The sequence below is a fragment of the Leopardus geoffroyi genome, chromosome E2 (genome assembly GCF_018350155.1).
Source record: "Leopardus geoffroyi isolate Oge1 chromosome E2, O.geoffroyi_Oge1_pat1.0, whole genome shotgun sequence".
Classification (NCBI taxonomy): Eukaryota; Metazoa; Chordata; class Mammalia; order Carnivora; family Felidae; genus Leopardus; species Leopardus geoffroyi.
Window position 1 is genome coordinate 11,947,552 of NC_059335.1, and position 23,070 is coordinate 11,970,621.

The 23,070-nt window shown below is 50.5% G+C and overlaps 1 protein-coding gene across 4 annotated transcripts in view; it reads left to right on the forward strand.

Moving 5' to 3' along the window:
* CEACAM20 (CEA cell adhesion molecule 20) overlaps positions 1 to 18,087 on the forward strand; it is a 73,279-nt gene extending 55,192 nt beyond the window's left edge. For 3 of the 4 annotated variants that reach the window (XM_045442025.1, XM_045442023.1, XM_045442026.1), the window contains 11 exons: positions 109 to 186; positions 786 to 1,064; positions 1,518 to 1,799; positions 2,658 to 2,936; positions 6,095 to 6,373; positions 7,836 to 7,950; positions 8,160 to 8,245; positions 8,980 to 9,041; positions 9,409 to 9,444; positions 9,947 to 10,069; positions 17,981 to 18,087. In XM_045442025.1, the coding sequence (XP_045297981.1) occupies positions 109 to 186; positions 786 to 1,064; positions 1,518 to 1,799; positions 2,658 to 2,936; positions 6,095 to 6,373; positions 7,836 to 7,950; positions 8,160 to 8,245; positions 8,980 to 9,041; positions 9,409 to 9,444; positions 9,947 to 10,069; positions 17,981 to 18,067 (1,706 nt within the window). In that variant the 3' untranslated portion in view covers positions 18,068 to 18,087. Of the gene's footprint in view, positions 1 to 108; positions 187 to 785; positions 1,065 to 1,517; positions 1,800 to 2,657; positions 2,937 to 6,094; positions 6,374 to 7,835; positions 7,951 to 8,159; positions 8,246 to 8,979; positions 9,042 to 9,258; positions 9,312 to 9,408; positions 9,445 to 9,946; positions 10,070 to 17,980 lie in introns of those variants that run through there. The other variant, XM_045442024.1, reaches the window with a different exon arrangement.
* The last annotated feature ends 4,983 nt before the right edge of the window (positions 18,088 to 23,070 follow it).

Consider the following 23,070-nt stretch of genomic DNA (forward strand, 5'->3'; position numbering starts at 1 on the left):
GAAGTGCCATGTCCATGACCCTGACCTCCCTCCATTTATGACGACCATAACTGGATACTGCCAACCCACCTCTCCCTCCCTGAATGCCTCTTCTCTCTTTCCCACCAGCCTCACTTTTGACCATGTGGAGTCTGCCAGCTGCAGTCCAGCTCACCTTTGATGCCAACCCACTTACCACCATCCAAAGTGAGAAGGATGTCGTTCTGTCTATGTTTGGGACTCCCCCGGGGACCCCAGACTCATGGTAGATTCAGAGATGCCAGCACAGAAAACAAGGCTCTCATTCGGATCCCTGCCTTCATACCTAAAACACCCATCAAGATTCCACGCCCAAAGTCCTAATAGAACAAATCTGATTGGCCAGCCAGGGTCCGGCAACAACCTGTCAGATCAGCTGATTTGGGGGATGGGGTAAAGGGGTGGATTGTAGCTGTCGTGGCTGGGGGTGGGAAAGGTTGGCTAAGACGGTGGGTAGTGGGATCTGGCTGGCATCCCTTACCAGCCTGATTCTCCTTACAGCTGATGTTAATTGACCCATTGTCAAACCCCAGGTCCTTCTGCTTTGTCTGTACGATCCCATTTAATGAGGCTTAGGTTGGAAGTAGGTTGTCCACAATCACACTCCAAATGAGCAGTGGATCTAGCATTTGAGCCCAGGCATTGAGCTCATGTGTCTTGAGGCAATTCCGAACCACCCTTGTCTCTCTGGGTCCCTCTGTGGCTACATTTTGCTTGGCCCTCCTCTGGGTCTCTGCTCCTGCCTCCCTCTTTCTCTTCCTGCGCAGAACTGCTGGCCAGACCCACCATTGCAATCAGCCAGGACACTGCCACAGAACAGAGGGAAAACGTGACCTTCTGCTGTAGCACCCAGGATGCTGACGTTACCATCCACTGGGTCTTCAACGATCTCCCCCTGGTGTTCCATGAGCGCATGCAGCTGTCCACAGATGGCAAGACCCTCACCATCCTCACTGTACTGCGGGAAGACTCTGGGACTTACAAATGTGAAGCCCAGGCTTTCCACCATGTCCGGAGCAGTGCTCCCACCTTCCTGACTGTGAACTGTAAGTCCCTTTCCATTCTCCCCAGCCCCTCATCGACACCCCCTTCCTTGGTGATCTCGTTCAGTCTCACTGCTTCAGATACCATCCAAATGTGGACTCGTCTACCCTTGGACTCCAGACGTATAACCATTTGATGTCTCTGCTTGGTTCTGCTGGAAACTTCCAAGTTAACATATCTAAAACTGAGTTCTTTAACCTTCAGATGTGTGCTACAAAAGCTTGTCTGGGTAGGGGCAAGGAAACAGCACTTAGACACGTCTTACAATCCTGCTTTCCCCAGGGTTAAGGCTGACATTTAATTTCCACCGGGTTCCCGTATCTCCTTTGTAATTGATCCAGAGCTTGGGTGGGGGAGAAGAGAAATATTGATATTTATTGACCCCTGAGCTCTGTCTCTCTCAGAAAGCCATTGCTGAGCTGTTGTTGCTGCTACGATTGTTCTTGTCCTTCCAGATGGTCCTGACCCCTTTGAAATCAAGTTGGAGTCTGGCGTATCCAGAGGGGAGGTGGTTGAAGTGATAGAGGGCTCCACTGTGAGCTTCTCCGTGGAAACACAGTCTCATCCTCCCCCTGCCTATACCTGGTTTCTCCCCTATGACTCCATCCCACCTCCCACCATGAGTTCGTTCGCCATCCAAGCTGTGTCCCGGGACCATGAAGGCACGTACAGGTGCTTGGTATTCAACGGTGCTACCCACCTGCTTCGCCTGGGTGCTCTTACAGTTCGAGTCCTTGGTGAGCTTCTTCTTCCTGTTCCTCTCCTCTGTTCCTCTGAGAATCAGAGCTATACCAGTATCCCGGAGGCTGAGAAGGACCCAGAGGAGTGGGGATGTCGCGTGTGGCTGGTGGCAGAATAGGGCTCTGACCACAGGGGAGGTCCTGGCTCCTGGCTTGACGCGTCCTCCCCAAGACCTCGTTGGCTGTCTATGGGTTGTCCATTATTTGATTCTCTCTGAAAGGTGGGGGGGAGGGGCGGGCGTTGATTCTCTGTCCATACAGACACACAATATTCACACATCTCACACACACAGAGTCTCACGTGCGTAAATAATAAGCACGTATGCACAGCTGTGCACGATACATGCAATTTACATACGATACCCATAACACACAACGCAACCACCGTATAACCTACACACGAAACATATGACGTGTACACAGCTGACCCACGATATACATACTCCGTAGCTACAGGCACACACGACAGTCATACACAAAGCGTGTGCACACCACACAATGACACACGCCGCGTACATTCACATGCAGAAGGCCCACGTACACGATACAAACTCACAATGCCTCACAGTCACACAACAAATACGACACACGCATGCAGCGGACACAGACGTGCACACGAGACGCGTCCGTAGACCACAAACTCACCAAACATACAAAACCCGTCACGTCCTCGCGATTGTTACACGACACCCGCAGCACCCGTATCACGCAGTCACACACACACACACACACACACACACACACACACACAAGACATACACATGTATCCCTGGAAAGCCCCCAAGGGCCCCCCGCCTGGGCTGGAGACTAGGGAAGGGGTCCCTGACCCCTACCCGTGTCTCTTTGTGTTTCCAGAAACGCTGACCAAACCTCACATTGTGCCCCCAAGCCTGAATCTCGTGGAAAATGCCAGCTCCGTGGCCCTGACCTGCCAGACCCCCCATGAGGGGGCTGGAGTCCTGTGGCTCCTGAGGGGCCAGGCTTTCCTGCCCAGCGATCACCTGGTGCTGTCAGCTGACAACAGGAGCCTGGTCATCCATGGCCTCCAGCGGGACGATACAGGACCCTATGAGTGTGAGGTCTGGAACTGGGGCAGCCGGGCACGAAGCGAGCCCTTCAGGCTCACCATGAGCTGTGAGTCACCCGGGCTGGGCCTTGTCCTCCTCCCTCCTTCCCTCCCTCCTTCCCTCCCTCCTTCCCTCCCTCCCTTTCCCTTCTTCCTTCTAGCCATTTATTCCACAATCACCGAATACCTGCTGTGTGCCAGCCCTGTGTCGGCACCCGACAGGACGCAGCACCAGCCCTGGTGGGGCTTATATTCTAGTGGGAAGACAAACCTTAAACAGCTAAGCAGGGGACAGATGTGTGGTGTCACCGCCGTGGGGCTAAGGAGAACCAGGAGGCAGCGAGAGGGGCAGGGAAGGCCGGGAGGGGAAGGCCTTGCAGTCTTAGCTGGGGTAGTCAGGGCAGGCTTCCCTGGGGAGGTGGCATTCCTGCAGAAGCTTGTCGGCAGCTAAGGGAAGAGAGCGCCGGGCGGAGGGAGCAGCGTGCGGGGTGGGTGGTGACAAGTGGGCAGAGGAACCCGAGCAGGCCAAGGCGACCAGACAGGTGAACGGGGGCGGATGGAATGGAAGAGGTCAGGAGGTTGTAGGGCTGGGGGCAGATCATGCAGGGCCCCGTGAGCCGTGGTGGGAGCCACAGAAGGCTCTGAGTGGAGGGAGGAGAGGATTAGACTTAGGTTTTCCCAGAGTGTCCTAGGCCCTTGTCTATGGGGGGGGGGTGAAGCGGGGGAGGAGGAGGTTTAGAAAGTTCGGGTCCTTGGAGAGGCAGACCCCAAGGTAGGACTAAAGGGGTGACACGGGCGAGGGTTTTGGTAGGATGAGTGCTCCTGTGCACAAAAGAAGGGAGGGAGCTGTGAGGGCTGGGGGAGCCAGTGAGTGAGGTGTTTGACCCTGAGCAAGCAGAGGAGGGGAGGGCAGGGGTGGGGTAGAGAGGGTTGAGTAGAAGTACAGAGACCACCGTGCAGCCTGAGGAACATTGTCAAGGCAGTAGGGAGAGTCCCACGTCTCCCAGGAAGGGGTCTGCCTCAGTTTCCCCAACACACTCAGGTATAAGTGGGGGCAGCCCGTGGGGAGGGCCGGCAGTGGATTCCAGGGCACAGAGGTTGGGCCCTCCGTTACTGAAACCCCTGCCGTCGGAAGTCTGCGAGGCGCCTCCTCCCGGTGGCCACGGCTGTCCGTCAGGAGGTGACGGACCTGGGCCAGGGGGCAGCTGTGGGGGTGAGAAGCGGTGCGACCGTGGATGCATTTTGAATATCGAACTCACGGGGATTTGCCACTGTCGGCACTGAGTGAAAGACAAAGGGCCTGGCCCCGCGGTTTTTTTTTTTTGCCTGAGCTACTCGCATGGTGTAGCAGCCCTGAGCTGAGGTGGGGAAGAGGTTCCTGCAGGGAGAGAAAGCAGGGTCCACGTTTATTCGTGCTAAGTAATGGGGGACACGGGGCGGGGGGGGGGGACAGAGGTCACACACACTGCTGTCGTCTTCTTCCCTTCCCGCTGCCGTCACGAAACCCAAAATTGCTCTTTTGTTCTCCCTCTCTGCCGAGCAACGTGCCGGGTGCTTGATAAGTGATGACAATGACCTCTTGAGCTCACAGCCTGCTTGGGATGGGGAGGTCGATCGTCAGGCAAAGAAAATACAGCGTGCAAAGTGCTGCTGTGGGGCGACGGTGTTTGGGGAACCCGAGGGAAGCCCCCAAAGTCTGGCGGGGGAGGGGGGGTCGTGTGGGAAGGCTCGTGGTGAGATGTGTCTACCATGTGACCCAAAGGACGGGCAAGTTGTCTAGGAACAGCAGGCTCCGGGAAGAGCATTCCAGAGAAGGAAGAGAATGTGCGAGGGCTCTGAGGCAAGACGGAACAGGACAGAGATGGAAGATCCAAGCGGGATGTTATTTCTGGATTGGGAGTGGAAGGTGTGGAGAGGTGGGCGGTGGGGCTGGAGGGGTCTGCAAGGGCGAGACTGTGAACGAGCTCCTCAGCCATGGCCTTTGCCCTAAGGACGCTGGGGAGCCATGGAGGGTTCTGAGTAGGGGAGGGATAGTGTCAAATTTGCCCTTAGGAAGTCCCCTCTGGTTGCCTTGGGGAGGATCTGATGCCAGGATTGGAAGACCGTGAGGGATCCTGGTAGCCAGGCGGTTCAGATGGGGGCGGGGGGGATATCAAAGGATTCCTGGGCGGGGGTGAGGGCAGGATTGTCCTCTTTTCTAGGAGCGTAACAACTCAAAACTCTTTGCATCCTTCCTTCCAGTGGTTCATCATTAATTTATTTAAAAAAAAATTTTTACGTTATTTTATTTTTGAAAGAGAGAAAGAGATGAGGGGGGAGGGGCAGAGCGAGAGCGAGAGAGAGAGAGAGAGAGAGAGAGAGGCACGGAATCTGAAGCAGGATCTAGGCTGAGCTGTTGGCACAACAGAGCCCCACGCAGGCCTCGAACCCACAGACCGTGAGACCATGACCTGAGTAGAAGTCAGACTCTCAACCGCTTAACCAACTGGGCCACACCCAGGCACCTGTCACATTAATGTAAATAAGGTAAAAGACTCAGGGCACCCGGGTGGCCCGGTCGGTCGGTAGGCTGTCGTTTAAAGAAGACAAAGACTCAACTCTCAGTTTGCGTGAGAAATTCAACAGCCATTGCGTTTGTTTCCTTCCCTTTCCCATCGTTTCCTTTCCTTCCCTTCCCGTACTAGGCACCTGTCCCAGGCTCTCCTTCTGGCTTCACGGGGCAAAGCCACAAGCATCTCTCTCTACCTTTGGGGAAACACGGGTGTAAATTCAAATATCGCCACAGGGCTATTTGCTGTTCGGTTAGAAAGTCCCTCAGAACGGTGACGGTTCTGGAAGTTTAGGGCTCATGTTTGTGGGACGCGGCAGCAATCTGTGAAGCCTGGATGTGTTCACGAGGCCCCTTGGGGAGAGTTCGCTTTTGCAAGGGCAGGGGGTTTTGTTCGTTTCGTTTTGCTGCTGTTTGGCTTTGGGTTCCTCCCTTCCACGGTGTGGATTACAGTCCACCCGCTTGGGAACCAAGGAGGAAGAGGGACCATATCTTGCTGGGGCTCCTTTCAAGGGCGGCTGGGAAAGCCTGGATTCTCTGGGCTACCACCTGAAATGCTCTTAGAGTCGAGAAGCGGGTGGGGAAAGGGGTGACACTTCCAACGCGGAAGCAGAACGGGGCAGGACAGGAAGACTCACCGGTGGAGGGTGGAGGCGTGATGTTTGGCTTTGCACACAGACGGCCCTGACCGAGTGGACATCACCAGCGGGTCTGCGCCCGGGGTGGTCGGCACCGTGGAGGCCGAGCTCAACTCCAGCCTGACCCTGCGGTGCCGGGCGGAGTCCCAGCCGGGCGCTGAGTTTCACTGGACCCTTGAACAGTCCACCGCTGTGCGTGCGGGGCAGGTGCTGATCATCCGGGCCCTGACCTGGGAGCACCAGGGGATCTACGGCTGCACGGCCTCCAACCCGCTGACCCACCTGGCCCTCTCTGCCTCGGTCCGGGTCACAGTGGTAGGTGAGTCCCCCAGCGCCCCTTCCCCTGGGGTCCAAGTGGCTTTTCCTGACGCCGGCCGAAGCTATCTGGGCTTCTCGCGTGGCAGGGAGTGTGCTGCGTGGGCAGGTTCCCAGTGTGGAGCTGTTCGATCCCAGCCTAGAACCTCTGCTTCCTAGCCGTGCGCCCCCCGGGAAACCCTTCCAGGCTGCTCTGAGCCTCAGTTTCCTTACCTGTAAACGGAGGTTGTGATGCCTTCCCTTCCAGAGTTGTTTAGCAGGACACTGAGTCGGGAGACAGCCCCTGGGTGGAGGAGTGAGGTAGGAATTCTATTAACGATAGGAATCACGTGAATCACAACTGGGTGTGACTGGCAGCGGGTCCCTGTATTTCTGTCTTGAGTTCTCCAGGGGACAACACGGTGTGGCTCTTAGCCAGGGTTCCTATCCCAGCTCTGGTGCTTGATAGCTGTGTGACCCTGGGCGCGCTGCTTAACATCTCTGGTCCTCTGATTACTTGTAGGTAACACAGACATAATAACCACGCTTATATCCGAGGGTTGTTGAAAATGAACCGACATTCGTAAAGTGTTTATGGCAGTGCCTGGCATATTGTGTTTATTAAACAAATAGAATTATTCTTTGCTGAGCCTCTACACTTCTTGGGTAGCTCCCCAGCCAGCCGGCTCTGAGGTGGGCCTGCTGGCATCTCTGTTGGGTAGGAGAGACTGAGCCCTGTCCTAGGGTCTGAAGCCAGGAGCGACGTTTTTAGTCGTCGCTGAGCAGAGGACGCAGTGTACCTTCCCAAACTACCATACGTAATCTTCAGAACAACCCTCTGGTCTTGTTAAGACCTTTTTTTTTCTATTTTTTAAATGCTTATTTAATTTTTGAGACAGAGAGCATGAGTAGGGGAGAGGCAGAGAGAGAGGGAGACGCAGAATCCGAAGCAGGCCCCAGGCTCCGAGCTGTCAGCACGGAGCCCGACGTGGGGCTCGAACCCACGAGCTGTGAGATCATGACCTGAGCCGAAGTCGGACGCTTAACCGACTGAGCCACCCAGGTGTCCCCAAGACCTCTTGATGAATGGAGAAACAGAGGCTCAGAGGAGGAAGCAGTGAGTCCGGTTGATGGTCATGGGGATGTTGTAGGGTTTGAACGAGATCACGTATGAAGGGCTCTCGGAGCTTAGAGCCTGGGGGAAGGCAGCGTCTGGCATCATCATCACCGGGTCGTATCATCGCCTTTCACCAAGTGCTTACTCTGTGTCAGGCATGGCCCTGGTTCTTCCAAGTGGGATCTCACTTAATCCCGGCAGAAGCCTATAGGGTTATGGATGGCCATGCTCATTTGGCACAGGAAGAAACGAAAGCTCAGAGAATGAAACCAAGAACCCCCATCGCATCCTGGAAGCCCCCCTCCTGTGCCTCCAGAGCAGAGCCCCTTCCTTCTTAAGAGCAGTGTCCTGATTCTTTCTCCTTGCCCAGGTCCCCAGTCATCCCTGTCTGCAGGAGCCATTGGTGGCATTGCTATCGGGATCCTGGCTGTCATTGCCCTGTCCGCAGGGCTGGGCTGTTTCCTCTGCGTCAGAAATGCCAGACGGTAAAGCTGGGAATGGGGTAGGAGGTGTGGCCTGCAGGGGGCCTGCCTGGCAGAAGTGTGGCTGACCGTGGTGCTGAGCTGTGTCTGTAGCAACTGGGGAACTCGGGGGGGTTTGGGACATTGCCCAAGAATGGACGTGGGATATGGGTAGGGCCTGTGAAGATGGCAAGGACTGGAGGCACACAAGAATGAGGGATTTGGGGTTTCAGGTTCTCAAGGGAAAAAGCAGAGGACCCCATCCAGGAGGCAGCAACACCCACCTCCGAGGAGGAGCCCCATGCAGAGTCCTGTGCCAGTAAGTGACTTCATAGCTGATGCCCGGGGCAGCACTGGGGGCTGGGAAAGAAGCTAGTATTGGGAGCCTGGGCCTCTGCTCCCAGCTTTGCCACTAGTGTGACGATCACGAATGAGATTGGAGCCAAGAACTCTGAGCAGTTATGTCTGTTCCAACAACCACAGCAAAAATGGGGCGTTAGTTGCCCTCGTCTCCTTCCTCACTCTTGGAAAACCTTGCTGATGGATTGCTGATCCCTGCTGAACCCAGAGCCAGCCTCACAATCCACCTCAGCACCGTGCTTCCCACACCCTCTACTGATGGGTGGGAGCTGACCAGAGGCAAAACGAAACGTCTTTGACATCTCCGGCCTAGGATTCTGGAAGGATGGGCCCCATGGGATGGAAGTCCTAGACGCTGTCTAGTTCAGCGCGGTTTTACAGAAAGGAGATTCATGTCCAGGAAGGATAAAGGATAAACCCGTGCTACAGAGGACCCCCTGGCACAGTTAGGGCTAGGTCTTAGATTTCCGTCCTTATCCGTCTCATCAAACGGTCTACTCTAACCCAGAGCTAGATTTCCAGGACTTTTCCAGGTCAAGCTCACCAAAGATGTGATGGGTAGGTAGTCCTGGGAAGAAAGGAAGGAAGGTTTCTTGCACCACCTTTCTGGGGATGGGAGTGACCTAGGAAAACAGCCCCTTCCCCCATATCTCTTCCTAATTCCAGCCCTGGGCTGGTATTCCCTTTCTCTAGATTGGCTGAGCCCCATGTATGCCAATTTACCCAAACCTCAAGGACAGGTTGGAGTCAAAAAGGTGAGCAATGCTCCAGAGGTCCCCCTCCCTGCTCCCCTGACTACCTGGCTCATCCCCAGCCCAGTAGGGCTGTGTCAGTCCCACCTCTTGGGTTGGGGAGTGAGGCACGTTCTCTTGAGGATACCCAGTGCTAGCTTGGGTCTCTACATCTCCTCCCCTGCCTTCTCTGGGGATCCCAAGATCCTCCCTGACTTTCCGTCTCTCCTTTGTCTTCTAGCTCTTCAACATGACAATGTGCAGCTTTGAGCTCCTCTGGGAGTCAGGAGGGATGTAAATGCCTCTTGAGGCCAAAGCTGTTTCTGGGAATTTCTGGGGGCGGTCCCCATCCCAAGCCCCATGACCTCTTCACCACTTTCTTTTCCCCCAGATGCTGCCACCAGATCCCCCAGAGCAGTTGTATGAGGTATGTTGGCCCTGCTGGGCTTGATATGAAAAATCTGCAGAGGGAATACAACCTGAGAACTTTGTATTTGACAAGTGTGAGAAACCATCCTGTGTAAATAGTCATTGTGCATTGCAGGGCCGGGATGGGGAGAAAGTAGGCCAAGGCTTTAGAGGCAGCTGGGTCAGATTCCAGGTCTCTGGCCCCTCCTGTGTTCCTTTCACCTCCGGGGCTCTGAATTGTATTGCAAATGAGGTGGCACCAGCCAGGCACATGCTGGGGTGCAAAGGAAATTTTGGAGTAGAGGTTGCAGAGGTCGCCAGGTGGAAAAGACAGAGTTCTAGATCGGGGGCAGGGCCTTGGGTCCTAAACTTACATTCACTTCTGATTCTTTGTAAGATCCTGGTGAAACCTGTTCCTCTCTTGGGTCACTGAAGAATGCAAGTTGACACTTTGTAGACACTGTTGATTTTAAGGCAGTCTGTGCCCGTGGTCCCTAACTGATGTCTCCATTCACTCACAGAAGGAGCCACCATCAGTAACCCCCGGGAACGATTCTCATGGCCCCAGAAAACCATCGCCCGAAGTTACATTGGACCCATCGGTCCCCACTCTACCGAAAGGAAACACAGAATCACACTATGAGGTACTTTTATGCCACCCTGAATCTTTGGATAGGTCAAGAGCTGTCACCAATCCGCCGCTGCCTCCTTGACGGAAAGTCCGTGGGATAAACTATCAAGAGAATTTTCCCTTAATCGTTTTTCAGTTCCATTCCACCCATTTCCATCCTATCATGTTCAAGTTCACTTCATTCTCTTCTTTTCCGGTCGACCTGATCTCACTCCATTCCACGTTTCTGTCACGTTTGTTTTCACGCCACCTGTTAGAAGGCGGAGAGGGGGGCAGGAATGTATCCCCAAACTGAGGAGGCACTCTGAGACCAGAAAACAAAGCAGGTGACCCCATACAGTTTACACAGACTTTCATTCAGAGTAACCTACTGAGAAGGGGAGATCGGGTGGATGATAATCCAGGCACCTGCACAGCAGTTCTCCAAAAAGTCCCGATCTTCATCCACGGATTTTATAGAGTGAAGTCAAAGGGTCTAAGGCTTAACAGACCTCTTGCTGCCACCTGTGCACCTGTGTGCCAGGAGGCGTGGGGGTGGGGAAGAAACTATGTCATCTCTACGAGTTATCTAAACAGCCACACGGAATGCCAGAACAAGCCTTCCCACATTCGCTTGGGGGATACGCTAACTTCCAAGGTGCACGGAACACGTAAGCCCCCCCCCGGGGAGGTCATCTTGCAGATGTGAACAAGATGGGGTCAGTACTGGGGACACTCCGACACCGCGTGTTTCTTTTCTATCCATTTATTTGTTTACTGAGAGAGCGGCAGGCCACGCAGAGCCCGATGCGGGGCTCAGTCTCACGAACCGTGAGATCGTGACCTGAGCTGAAATCAAGAGTTGATCGAGCCCCCCAGGCGCCCCTTGATTCTTCCCGTAAAATTCCTTCTGTTTCTCGTACTCATTCGATTCCATTCCTTTTCCTCTCTTCCCACTCCCTGAACCCCATCGCGCTCTGTGGATTCCATCCCACTCCACTGTGTGATCCCATTGTAGCCCTTTCCATCTCGCCCTCAGCTTCTTTCCCTGCCATTCTTTGCCACTACTTTCCATTACGTTCTGTTCACTTTTCCCTTCTAATTCCTCTTGATTCCTTTCTTCCACGTTCTGCTACCTTCTACTCTATTCCTGTCCACCCCGCTTCCGTCCCATCCCTTGGGCTCACTTCCATTCTTTTCCTTCTCATCCCATGTCATTCGTGCTCTTCCCCATTCATACATGTAATCCGTTCTATGCATTCTGGCTTCCATCATCCCATGCCTTCCTGTTCAGGATCCCTGTGTACACTCAGCTCTGTTTTTTTTTTTTTTTATGAATTTAAACAGTTTAGTTTTTAAATTTTAATTAATTAATTAATTGTCAAGTTAGCTAACATACAGTGTGTCCTTGGCTTTGGGAGTAGATTCCCGTGACTCATCACTTACATCCAACACCCAGTGCTTATCCCAACAAGTGCCCTCCTCAATGCCCATCACCCATTTCCCCCACCCCCTTGTGCCCTCTGTGTTTAAAAGTCTCCTATGGTTTGCCTCTTTCTCTGTTCATAACTATTTTTTTCTTTCCCTTCCCCCATGGTCTTCTGTTCAGTTTCTCAACTTCCCCATGTGAGTAAAAACATACGATATCTGTCTTTCTCTGACTGACTTATTTCACTTAGCTTAACGCCCTTCAATTCCATCCACGTTGTTGCAAATGACAAGGTTTCATTCTTTTTCATCGCTGAGTAGTATTCCATTGTACAGATATACCACGTTTTCTTTATCCATTCATCAGTTGATGGACATTTGGGCTCTTTCCATAATTTGGCTATTGTTGATAGTGCTGCTGTAAACATTGGGATACATGAGCCCCTATGAATCAGCACTCCTGTATCCTTTGGATAAATTCCTAGTAGTGTGATTGCTGAGTTTTAGGGTAGCTCTATTTTTAATTTTTTGAGGAACCTTCACACTGCTTTCCAGAGCGTCTGCACCAGTTTGCATTCCCACCAACCATGTAAAAGGGATCCCCTTTCTCCTCATCCTTGACAACATCTGTTGTTTTCTGAGTTGTTAATTTTGGCCACTCTGACCAGTGTGAGTTGGTATCTCCTTGTGGTTTTGATTTGTATTTTCCTGATGATGAGTGAGGTTGAGCATGTTTTCGTGTGTCTGTTAGCCATTTGGATGTCTTCTTTGGAAAACTGTCTATTCATGTCTTCTGCCCATTTCTTCACTGGATTATTTGTTTTTCAGGTGTTGAGTCTGGTAAGTTCTTTATAGACTTAAAAATTTTTTTTAATGTTTTTATTTATTTTTGAGAGAGTGAGAGAGCACGCAAGTTGGGGAGGGACAGAAAGAGAGGGAGACACAGAATCCGAAGCAGGCTCCAGGCTCTGAGCTGTCAGCACAGAGCCTGACGTGGGGCTCGAACCCATGAACCGTGAGATCATGACCTGAGCCGGAGTTGGACGCTTAACTGACTTGGATACCAACCCTTGCCTGGCTTTCAGTCCATTCCACTGCATTCCCTTTCTTCTTTTCCTACAGCACTACTTTCCCACTCACCTCCTTTTCTTTTCACTTATTTCCTTCTTCTCCCTGTATTTCCTTTCCCCCCATGCCTCCCTCTTCCATTAAATCCATGTTACTGTTTCCAATTTTTTCACTCTGTCCTCTTTTATCCCTTTTCCATTCCTCCACATTGGATCCCATTCTGTTCTTTTCATTCCCACCCGCTCCTGTCATTCTTTTCCATGGCACTCCCTTCCAGCCGCCCGTGTTACTTTCCCAACCATTTAACTTCGTGCTTTCAAGTCCTCTCCCAACATTCCTTCCCATTTCCTTACCCTCCACACCATCGAATGAACTCCATTTAACTCCATTTCCTCATTCTAGATTCTGCAGCATTCCAGTTTTGTGCCTGCATTGCCATTCTTGAACTCCCAATTACCCTTTGTCATATTGCTTTTTTGTCACTTGCTCTCCATTCCTTTCCTTTACTCAAATGCCTTCCCTTCCCACTCTTGTCCATTCAGTTCTAATCCTACACTCCGTGTCGGCAGTCTCCTTTCCATGCCAGTTTATTTTATTCTCTTCTTTTCCTCTTCATTCCTTTCTATTATGATTTTTCTATTTATTCCATTTCTTCATTTACATTTTTTGGATGCTATGCCATTTCTTCCACTCCATTCCCTGATTCCAGTTTCCATCCAACCTCACCCCACCCCACTCCACTCCATTCCATTCACTTTTACTCCACCCCACCCATGCCATCCCATCCCATCCAATGCCACCTCACCCCATCACACTCTACTCCAACTCTACTCTACTCACCCCACCCCACTCTACTCCCAACCCCACCCCACCCCACTCTACTCCACTCCATTCAATTCCACCCCACCCATTCCATTCCATCCCATCCCGCCCCACCCCGCCCCACCCCACCTCACCCCACCCCACTCCACTCCACTCCATTCAATTCCACCCCACCCATTCCATTCCATCCCATCCCGTCCCATCCCATCCCACCCCACCCTACTCCACTGAATTCCATTCACTTCTACTCCACCCCACCCATTCCATCCCATCCCACCCCACTCCACCCCACTCTACTCCACTCCATTCAATTCCACCCCACCCATTCCATTCCATCCCATCCCGTCCCATCCCGCCCCACCCCACCCCACCCTACCTCACCCCACCCCACCTCACCCCACCCCACTCCACTCCACTCCATTCAATTCCACCCCACCCATTCCATTCCATTCCATCCCATCCCATCTCATCCCACCCCACCCCACCCCACCCCACCCCACCCCACTCTACTCCACTCCATTCAGTTCCACCCCACCCATTCCATTCTGTCCCATCCCGTCCCATCCCATCCCATCCCATCCCACTCCACCCTACTCCACTGCATTCCATTCACTTCTACTCCACCCCACCCATTCCATCCCATCCCACCCCACTCCACCCCACTCTACTCCACTCCATTCAATTCCACCCCACCCATTCCATCCCATCCCATCCCACCCCACCCCACCCCAGCCCCCCCACTCTACTCCACTCCATTCAATTCCACCCCACCTATCCCATCCCGTCCCATCCCGCCCCACCCCACCCCACCCCACCTCACCCCACCCCACTCCACTCCACTCCATTCAATTCCACCCCACCCATTCCATTCCATTCCATCCCATCCCATCTCATCCCACCCCACCCCACCCCACCCCACCCCACTCTACTCCACTCCATTCAGTTCCACCCCACCCATTCCATTCTGTCCCATCCCGTCCCATCCCATCCCATCCCATCCCACCCCACCCTACTCCACTGCATTCCATTCGCTTCTACTCCACCCCACCCATTCCATCCCATCCCACCCCACTCCATCCCACTCTACTCCACTCCATTCAATTCCACCCCACCCATTCCATCCCATCCCATCCCACCCCACCCCACCCCAGCCCCCCCACTCTACTCCACTCCATTCAATTCCACCCCACCCATTCCATTCCATCCCATCCCATCCCACCCCACTCTACTCCACTCCATTCAATTCCACTCCACCCATTCCATTTCGTCCCATCCCACCCCACTCCATTCCATTCACTTCTACGTCACCCCACCCCTTCCATCCCATCCCACCCCACCCCACCCCACTCCACTCCATTCAATTCCACTCCACCCATTCCATTCCATCCCATCCCACCCCACTCCATTCCATTCCATTCACTTCTGCTCCACCCCACCCTGCCCCACCCCACCCCACTCCACTCCACTCCATTCAATTCTACTCCACCCCACCCATCCCACCCCACCCCACTCCACTCCATTCCATTCACTTCTACTCCACCCCTGCCATTCCATCCCATCCCATCCCATCCCACCCCACCCATTCCATTCTATCCCATCCCATCCCATCCCACCCCACCCTACTCCACTGCATTCCATTCACTTCTACTCCACCCCACCCATTCCATCCCATCCCATCCCATCCCACCCCACCCCACCCCACCCCACCCCACCTCACCCCACCCCACTCCACTCCATTCAATTCCACCCCACCCATTCCATTCCATTCCATTCCATCCCATCCCATCCCATCTCATCCCACCCCACCCCACCCCACCCCACCCCACTCTACTCCACTCCATTCAGTTCCACCCCACCCATTCCATCCCATCCCATCCCATCTCACCCCACTCCACCCCACTCCACTCCATTCAATTCCACCCCACCCATTCCATTCCATTCTATTCCATCCCATCCCATCCCATCTCATCCCATCTCATCCCACCCCACCCCACCCCACCCCACTCTACTCCACTCCATCAGTTCCACCCCACCCATTCCATCCCATCCCATCCCATCTCACCCCACTCCACCCCACTCTACTCCACTCCATTCAATTCCACCCCACCCATTCCATTCCATCCCATCCCGTCCCATCCCACCCCACCCCACCCCACCCCACCCCACGCTACTCCACTCCATTCACTTCCACCCCACCCATTCCATTCTGTCCCATCCCATCCCGTCCCATCCCATCCCATCCCATCCCATCCCATCCCATCCCTTTCCACTCCATTGCATTTGTCTCCATTCCATTCATTCCTTTCCCATCCCTTTCAGTACAATGATAACCATCTATCTCCTTTAATTTGTTTTCTTTTCTTTCCAATCTTTTCTTTTTGTTCATGATACTCACCTCTCTACATTTCTCCCATGAGAGATTTGAGGCAATTCACAGCAAGCTTATATATCACACCATAAAATGGTGCTAAATTAGAAATAGGAATCACAATTAGGAAAATGCTTCTAAAAATAGGCAGGAAATCAAGGTATGGATAAGAAGGTAAATATGCTGGACCTATGTAGTACCTGTTCCTGTATTTATCATTTGTCTTTGAGTTTCCTGGTGTCCAAAAAAAAAAAAATAAATAAATAATAATAATCAGTTTTATCACCCAAAAGGAAGAAAACTATTAGCTCATCCAGGCAGATGGGAAGCAGACCTTCCCATTGGAAATTCCGATAACTCAGGTGATTGCTTCCTGGTTCTAAGGACTAGTGAGATTATTTCAGAGGATTCAAGCAATAGCATCCATGTTCAGGGCTAGCCAGATTACTCCATGTCCAGGGATGGATTTTAGACAGTATCCTCTGAAGGAGTCAGTGACCAATCAGATTTCAGGAAGCAAAAGCGGGAGGCCAGAACAGATTTGGAAAAGAGAAACTTTAGGGCCACAGAATTCCAGTATTTTAGTGTCCGAAGAGCTGTCTTGCACTAAAGGGACAAATGTATTCCTTGTTACTCTAGAGGGCAGGCCAGTTACTATGGAGGATAGATTGGAGGGCGGCAGGCTTTAGTGTAATTTACAGATGAACTATTCTCACAGGATGTGAATGTCTTAGATATCATAGGGATTTTAAACATTTTTTTTAAGTAGGATCCACACCCAATGTGGGGCTTGAACTCACGACCCTGAGATCAAGGGTCGCATGCTCTATCAACTAAGCCAGCCAGGTGGCCCCATCAGGGCTTTTAATAAGAAAGACAAACGCCCTGAAAGTAATTGAGAGAACACTGGGGGAATCTCAGATAACCCAATTTCAGAAATTACTGGTGGGCCTATGAGGACTGGAACGTTGTCAGGAAGCTTTTCTCTTATGTGGTTGCTCATATTTGTTGAGCAATGAATCTGTTCCATTGTTCTCAGTCCAGACTGAATTCCTATGCAAGCCTCCCAGTCACCACACCTCTATAACTTCAGATTGCATGTAACAACATCGTCTATTACTATTTAAGAGTTTCTAGGTTCACATTCTACAGAGGAGCATCAGACTGGCTCAGGCCATTGTATGGATTGTATTTAGGTTTGTGAGCTCTCCAGTCAGGTATGAACTGGCACACGTGGACTTTTAGGTCCCCTTCGTCCAGAGAAGGAAAGCCACATTTGCTTCTTTCTATCAGTAGAGCAAAAGCTCTTCCTAGAAGTGCCAGCCAGTGAAATTACTCATATCTCCTGGACCAGAATTGTGTCACATGGCATTTCTTGTTGCCAGGAAGGCTGACAGAATGAGGTGTGATGCTTCCCCGTTCTTGTCAATAGAAGCAGGCAAGGGATGAGATATGAGGAAGAGTGTCAGGTCAGTCAACTCAATGTCTGCTGTATTCTGGAGGGATGAGAAGGAGCAATCCATTCAAAGGATCTGGAGTGGAGTGTATTAGTAATCTGTTGCTGCATGACAAATGACAACACACTTAACAGCATATGCCATTATCGCAAAGTTTGTGTCTAAGCACTGCTTAGACGGGTCTTCTGCAATGCTGTCATCATGGTGTGGCCAAGGCTCAGGTCCCATTTGAGGCTTGACTGGAGCAGGATCCACTTCCAAGCTCAGCCCTTAGTCCCTTGCAGGCTGTCGAACGAGGACCCCAGTTTCTTACTGGCTGTCAGCTGCAGGCTGCCCTAAGTCCTCTGCTATGTGGCCCCCTCCATAGGCAGCTCACAACATTGCCTCTTACTGTTTTAAAGCCAAGACAGAAGTCTGCTATAACAGAATCTCATATACCAGATCTTATAAAACAGAAACCACGTACATGCAATCGTGCACATCCTGTCATTCTGCCATATTCTTTTGGTCAGGTCCAAGTCACAGGTCTTGCCCTCAAAGAAAGGGGGTAACATAAGGGCATGAATGCTGGGACGTGGGGATGATTTTAGAGTCTCTCCTCCAAGGTAGGGAACTATAGGGGCCATTGCAGAAACACAGAGGGGCTGCTGTGATTGAAGGGCAGTCAGATAGGAGGAAGTTCATTGGAATTTCCCAGGACGGAGCACAATGCCCGAGCATCTGGGCCTTGTACTAAATACAGCAAGTAGACCAGGAAGGCCTACATAGAAAATGGAACTCATCTTTTCTCTTTGTGTAACAGGTGCTTGTGAATCCAGAACGCAACATCTACGGCCAAATCAACCCCTCAGTCCAATGGAGGGAGATTTCCCTTCTCCAGAAATCCTAGAGAAATCACGCTCAATCACATATTAATGAAATTGATTGGGTGCTTGTTTTATTCCAGCCGTTGTCTTCGTAGGCCTTGTGACATTTAAAAAAAAATTTTTTTTAATGTTTATTTTTGAGACAAAGAGAGACAGAGTATGAGCAGGGAAGGGGCAGAGAGAGAGAGAGAGAGAGAGAGAGAGAGAGAATGAGAATCCAAAGCAGGCTCCAGGCTCTAAGCTGTCAGCACAGAGCCAGAAGTGGGGCTCAAACTCATTAACTGTGAGATCATGACCTGAGCCGAAGTCGGACGCTTAACTGACTTTCTGTTTTAATGACATTTAATGACATTTAGTGACATTCTGTTTTAATGTGTTGTTCAAGCACTGGACCCTAGCTCCCACCAAATCTTGGGCTTTGACTCATGTTTCTTTACAAGCAATAAAAACAGCGAGGAAGTGACCCAGAATTAGAGGGCCAAGGTTTGAGACTCAGAATCTGGGGCTGCCATAGCTCTATCATGGAGATGGGCAAACACCAGTGATAGACACAGCATCCCCCCACCCCCCCACCAGGGGCATTTCCCCACCCCGGAGGCAGGGTGGACTGTGTCTTTTCAAATCATGGTAGAGGATAAGACACAAGGAGCTATTAAGAGATGATGACAGGAAAAAAAAAAAAAAAAAAAAAAAGCAGAACGAAGGGAGAGAGCAGGCACGAGATGCTTAGAATCTCAAGAATTTGGGGGGTGAGGGTGGGGAGAATCCGATTTGATGAAGACAGAGTGAGGAGTCAAGGCTGACTCCCAGGTTTCTGGCCAAAGCACCTGGGTCACTGGCAGGCCACTCTCTGAGGCAACAGTGAGGGAGGATATGAAGGAAAATCAAGAGTTTGCTTTAGACATGTCAGAAATCAACTGGAGAATGAAACAGGCAATTGTTCGTAAGAGTCTAGATAAAGCAGGGCTGGAGATACACACGTGGGAGTTGTTAGTGGGGTTTAAAGTTACGGGAATGTAGGTCTTGTGTCGGGGGTCTCCAAGACCGCACTCAGGCTCAACGATTTGCTAGACCCAGAAGTTGTTACACTCATGGTTACGGTTTAGTGCAGCAAAAAGATAGAGAATAAAATCAGCAAAGGGAAAAGAAAAGGTTCCGGGAGTGAAGCATGAAGCATGGGAGACACCAGGCACAAGCTTCCACGTGTCCTGTCTCAGTAGAGTCACATGGGAATTCCCCCAGCAACGATGTGTGACGATACTTGTGAAGTGTTGCCAGCCGGGGTGGGGGTGGGGGGGCTTGCCCTGAACCTGAGGGTCCAGGGTTTTTATAGGGGGTCAATCACATGGGCAGCTCCAGATCCCCAGAAGGAAGGCAGGTGTTCACTACAGATCACGTTGTTTGTATAAACCATCCGGACAAGCTGGTACAGCGTGGTCCAAGGCCACAAGCCTGCCTGCAAACACCCTTTCATCAGAACACTGCAAGAGCTCAGTTCCTAGAAGCCACCCGAGACCCAGTCGTGGAAATAGGCCTTTCTTGGGTTTGAACACTCCAGGCCTGTTGAGTTAACCCATTCCCCTACAGATTGCAAAGAAAGTGGGTAAAGACAGAGAAGAGTAGGGGCTGATCACGAAGCTCTGGGTCCCTCCAATGTCTAGAGTTCGAGACGAGGATTGAGCAAAGGAAAAAGACTGTCTCTTCCCACCCCCTGCTTCCAAGAACCCCCCACCCCTACATCCCCCCACCCCCAGGATCCCAGGTATGGGTCATATTCCCCCTCTAGTGACTCATAGCTTTATCTTCCAGCATTTAGAGCAAGTGCATTCATGACCTCCTTGTTCCTCAGTAGATGCTAAGGCCACACCCAGATCCTGGCCAACAGAACCCTCAATATGAAACTTGGGTCGCAGCCAATCCCCAAGTAGTTGGTAGAGAAACCTCTGAGTTTGAAGGGCATCTTCCTAGAACGAGTTCCCGTTCCTCGGTAGTAGCCATTCTGAAGTCCCCGTAACATTCAGGTTAGGTCATCAGGATTCGGGAGCTCCTGGAAGTAAAACTTGCCACCTTGTTCATTATGAAAGAAGAAGAAGAAGAAAAAAAAAAAAAGACCAAACAAAAAACAAAGTCAGTTTTAAATTACATATCACTAATGCTTTAATGTCTGAATATCTTAAGGTAAAAAAAAATACTGAAAAAAATACAGAAAAAAAGGGAGATAAGCTAAATGTCAAAGCATCCCATTATGATTGTCATATTTGTACTGAATCTGTACATCATAATGCAAGATTTGACATCTTTAAAAAAAATCTTAATGTTTATTTTTGAGAGAGAGAGAGCACAAGCAAGGGAAGGGCAGAGAGAGAGGGAGACACAGAATCCGAAGCAGGCTCCAAGCTCTGAGCTGTCGGCACAGAGCCTGACGCGGGGCTCAAACTCAAGAGCCAAGAGATCAATGACCTGAGCTGAAGTCGGATGCTCAACCGACTGAGCCACCCAGGCGCCCCCGCAACGTGTGACATCTTTACAGCACAGCCAGGAGCATGGCAGTTCTGTGTCTTTCACGTCTGTCATTAGGGTTTTAAAGATTTCTTATGCTTCCTATGTTTCGCTTGTATGATGAATAAATATAAGCTTTTCTGTCTTGTTTGCAAACTTAGTATTGCTCGTGTAGAGGAAAGATGTTGATATGTAGGTCAAGGGCGATATAATGTGAAAGTTAAGAGCATGAACTCTAGCATTAGACTTCTTGGACTCAATCCCAGCTCTGCCCTTACAACACAATCCAGGGTGAGTCACTTAACATTTCTGGGCCTCAATTTCATCTTCTGTGAAATGGAAATAACAGTCCAACCTGGTAAGAATTGCCATGAGGACTAAGTGAGAAACATGTATAAGGACCTTATGGCAGTGCCTGGCACAGAATGGTGCGTAAATGTTTATTCTTTCATATTTGATGCCTTTGTAGCCTGTGCCTGAGGTTAATTTCTTTTCGTTAATTCTCGTGGGTCTTGTGGTTTGTAATGATACCTGCTAATAATGGTAACTTTGCATTCTCTGTACCCAATGGTTGTGACTCGTCTCTATTTTGAATTTTTTTTTTTCAACGTTTATTTATTTTTGGGACAGAGAGAGACAGAGCATGAACGGGGGAGGGGCAGAGAGAGAGGGAGACACAGAATCGGAAACAGGCTCCAGGCTCTGAGCCGTCAGCCCAGAGCCCGACGCGGGGCTCGAACTCCCGGACCGCGAGATCGTGACCTGGCTGAAGTCGGACGCTTAACCGACTGCGCCACCCAGGCGCCCCAACTCGTCTCTATTTTGTACGCAAGTTTTGCTTTTAACACCAGTCCGGATCTTTTGGACACACACTGGAACACTTACGGATGAAATAATGTGTAGGATTTGCTTCAAAACCCCTGGGGGAGGAGGAGAGTGGAAAGTACAAGTGGGGCTATACATGAGAAAAGATTGAGTGGAAAATTAAGTAGCATGACAGGCCAATGGGGGGTGCCATTTAGCTAGTCTCTCTGCTTTTGTGTCTGCAATGTAGTTAAAGTGGGGCGCCTGGGTGGCTCAGTCGGTTAGGCATCCAACTTCGGCTCAGGTCATGGTCTCGCAGTTGGTGAGTTCGAGCCCCACATCGGGCTCGGTGCTGACAGCTCAGAGCCTGGAGCCTGCTTCGGAGTCTGTGTCTCCCCCTTTCTCTGCCCCTCCCATGCTCATGCTCTTTCTCTGTCTCTCAATAATAAATAAACGCTGAAACGAATATTTTAAATACTTTTAAGGAAGTAAGGAAGAGATGAACTAATTATCTATAGCTGATTGTCTCACCGGAAAAGCCAAGAGGATCAAATGAAATACTGTAAGAATTCCTGACGTTTCAGTGGGCTAACCAGATCCAAAATAAGTATTTATTTTTATTTTTTTTAACAGTTTTTATTTTTATTTTAAATGTTTGAGAGAGAGCGAGCGAGCGAGCACAGGGGAGGGGCAGAGAGAATCCCAAGCAGGCTCCACATGAGCTCACATGGGCCTCCGTCTCATGAACCATGAAATCAGGACCTGAGTTGAAATCAAGAGTCAGACCCTTAACAGAGCCTCTCAGGCGCCCCCAAAGTTTGTTTATTTAAGTAATATGCTGGTGCCCCCAACATAAGTCTTAAAAAAAATCAACCACAATAACCAATTATAAGGAATTTAAGCGGGGGGCGGGGTAGAAATTACATTTCAAATAGCAATAATTTGTTAAAGGTTAGAAGTTATGTGAAGAAAACTACAGGAGTACTTTGACAACAATACTAATAATGAAAAAAAACATTTTAAATGCCACATTTTCACGCAGCAGGGCTCCAACTATCAGCTTCCTTCCTGGTGGGGTGGGAATAAACATCACTGTTTTCCACAGGCAGTTAATGAGATGTTAAGGCATTTAACAAAGGGCCAGGAGCTTTTATTTATTCAAAATAAATATTTATTGAGCATCTATTATATTGCAGGTACCTTAGGATGCTGGGGCTATGGCACTAATCAAAGTAGATACAAATCCTTTTCCTTATGGAGTTGACAGGCTAGTGGTGAAAGCAGATAACCGACGAAATAAATACGTACCATATATATATATATATATATGTATATATATGTGTGTGTGTGTGTGTGTGTGTGTATATATGAAAAATATATTCACATATATGAAAAAAATATATTCATATATATGAAAAAATATATTCATATATATGAAAAAAATATATTCATATACATATATAAAAATATATATGAATATATATATATATATATATATATATATATATATATATATAAAATTCTCTTGCTGGAAGCCGAGCTATCCCAGCCTGAGTGGCAAGGCCCGGGCTGTGGACGGATTGGTGACTGCAGGGTGGCCCGACAGTGAAGCTTCTTGTCCTCCCGCTTTTAGGTAATTTGGCCTTATTAAAGTACCTGGGGTATTGTCTGTTGGGGAATTGCCCTCGGCAGGCCCCCTGGGAAAAGAACCATTAGGGAAGAA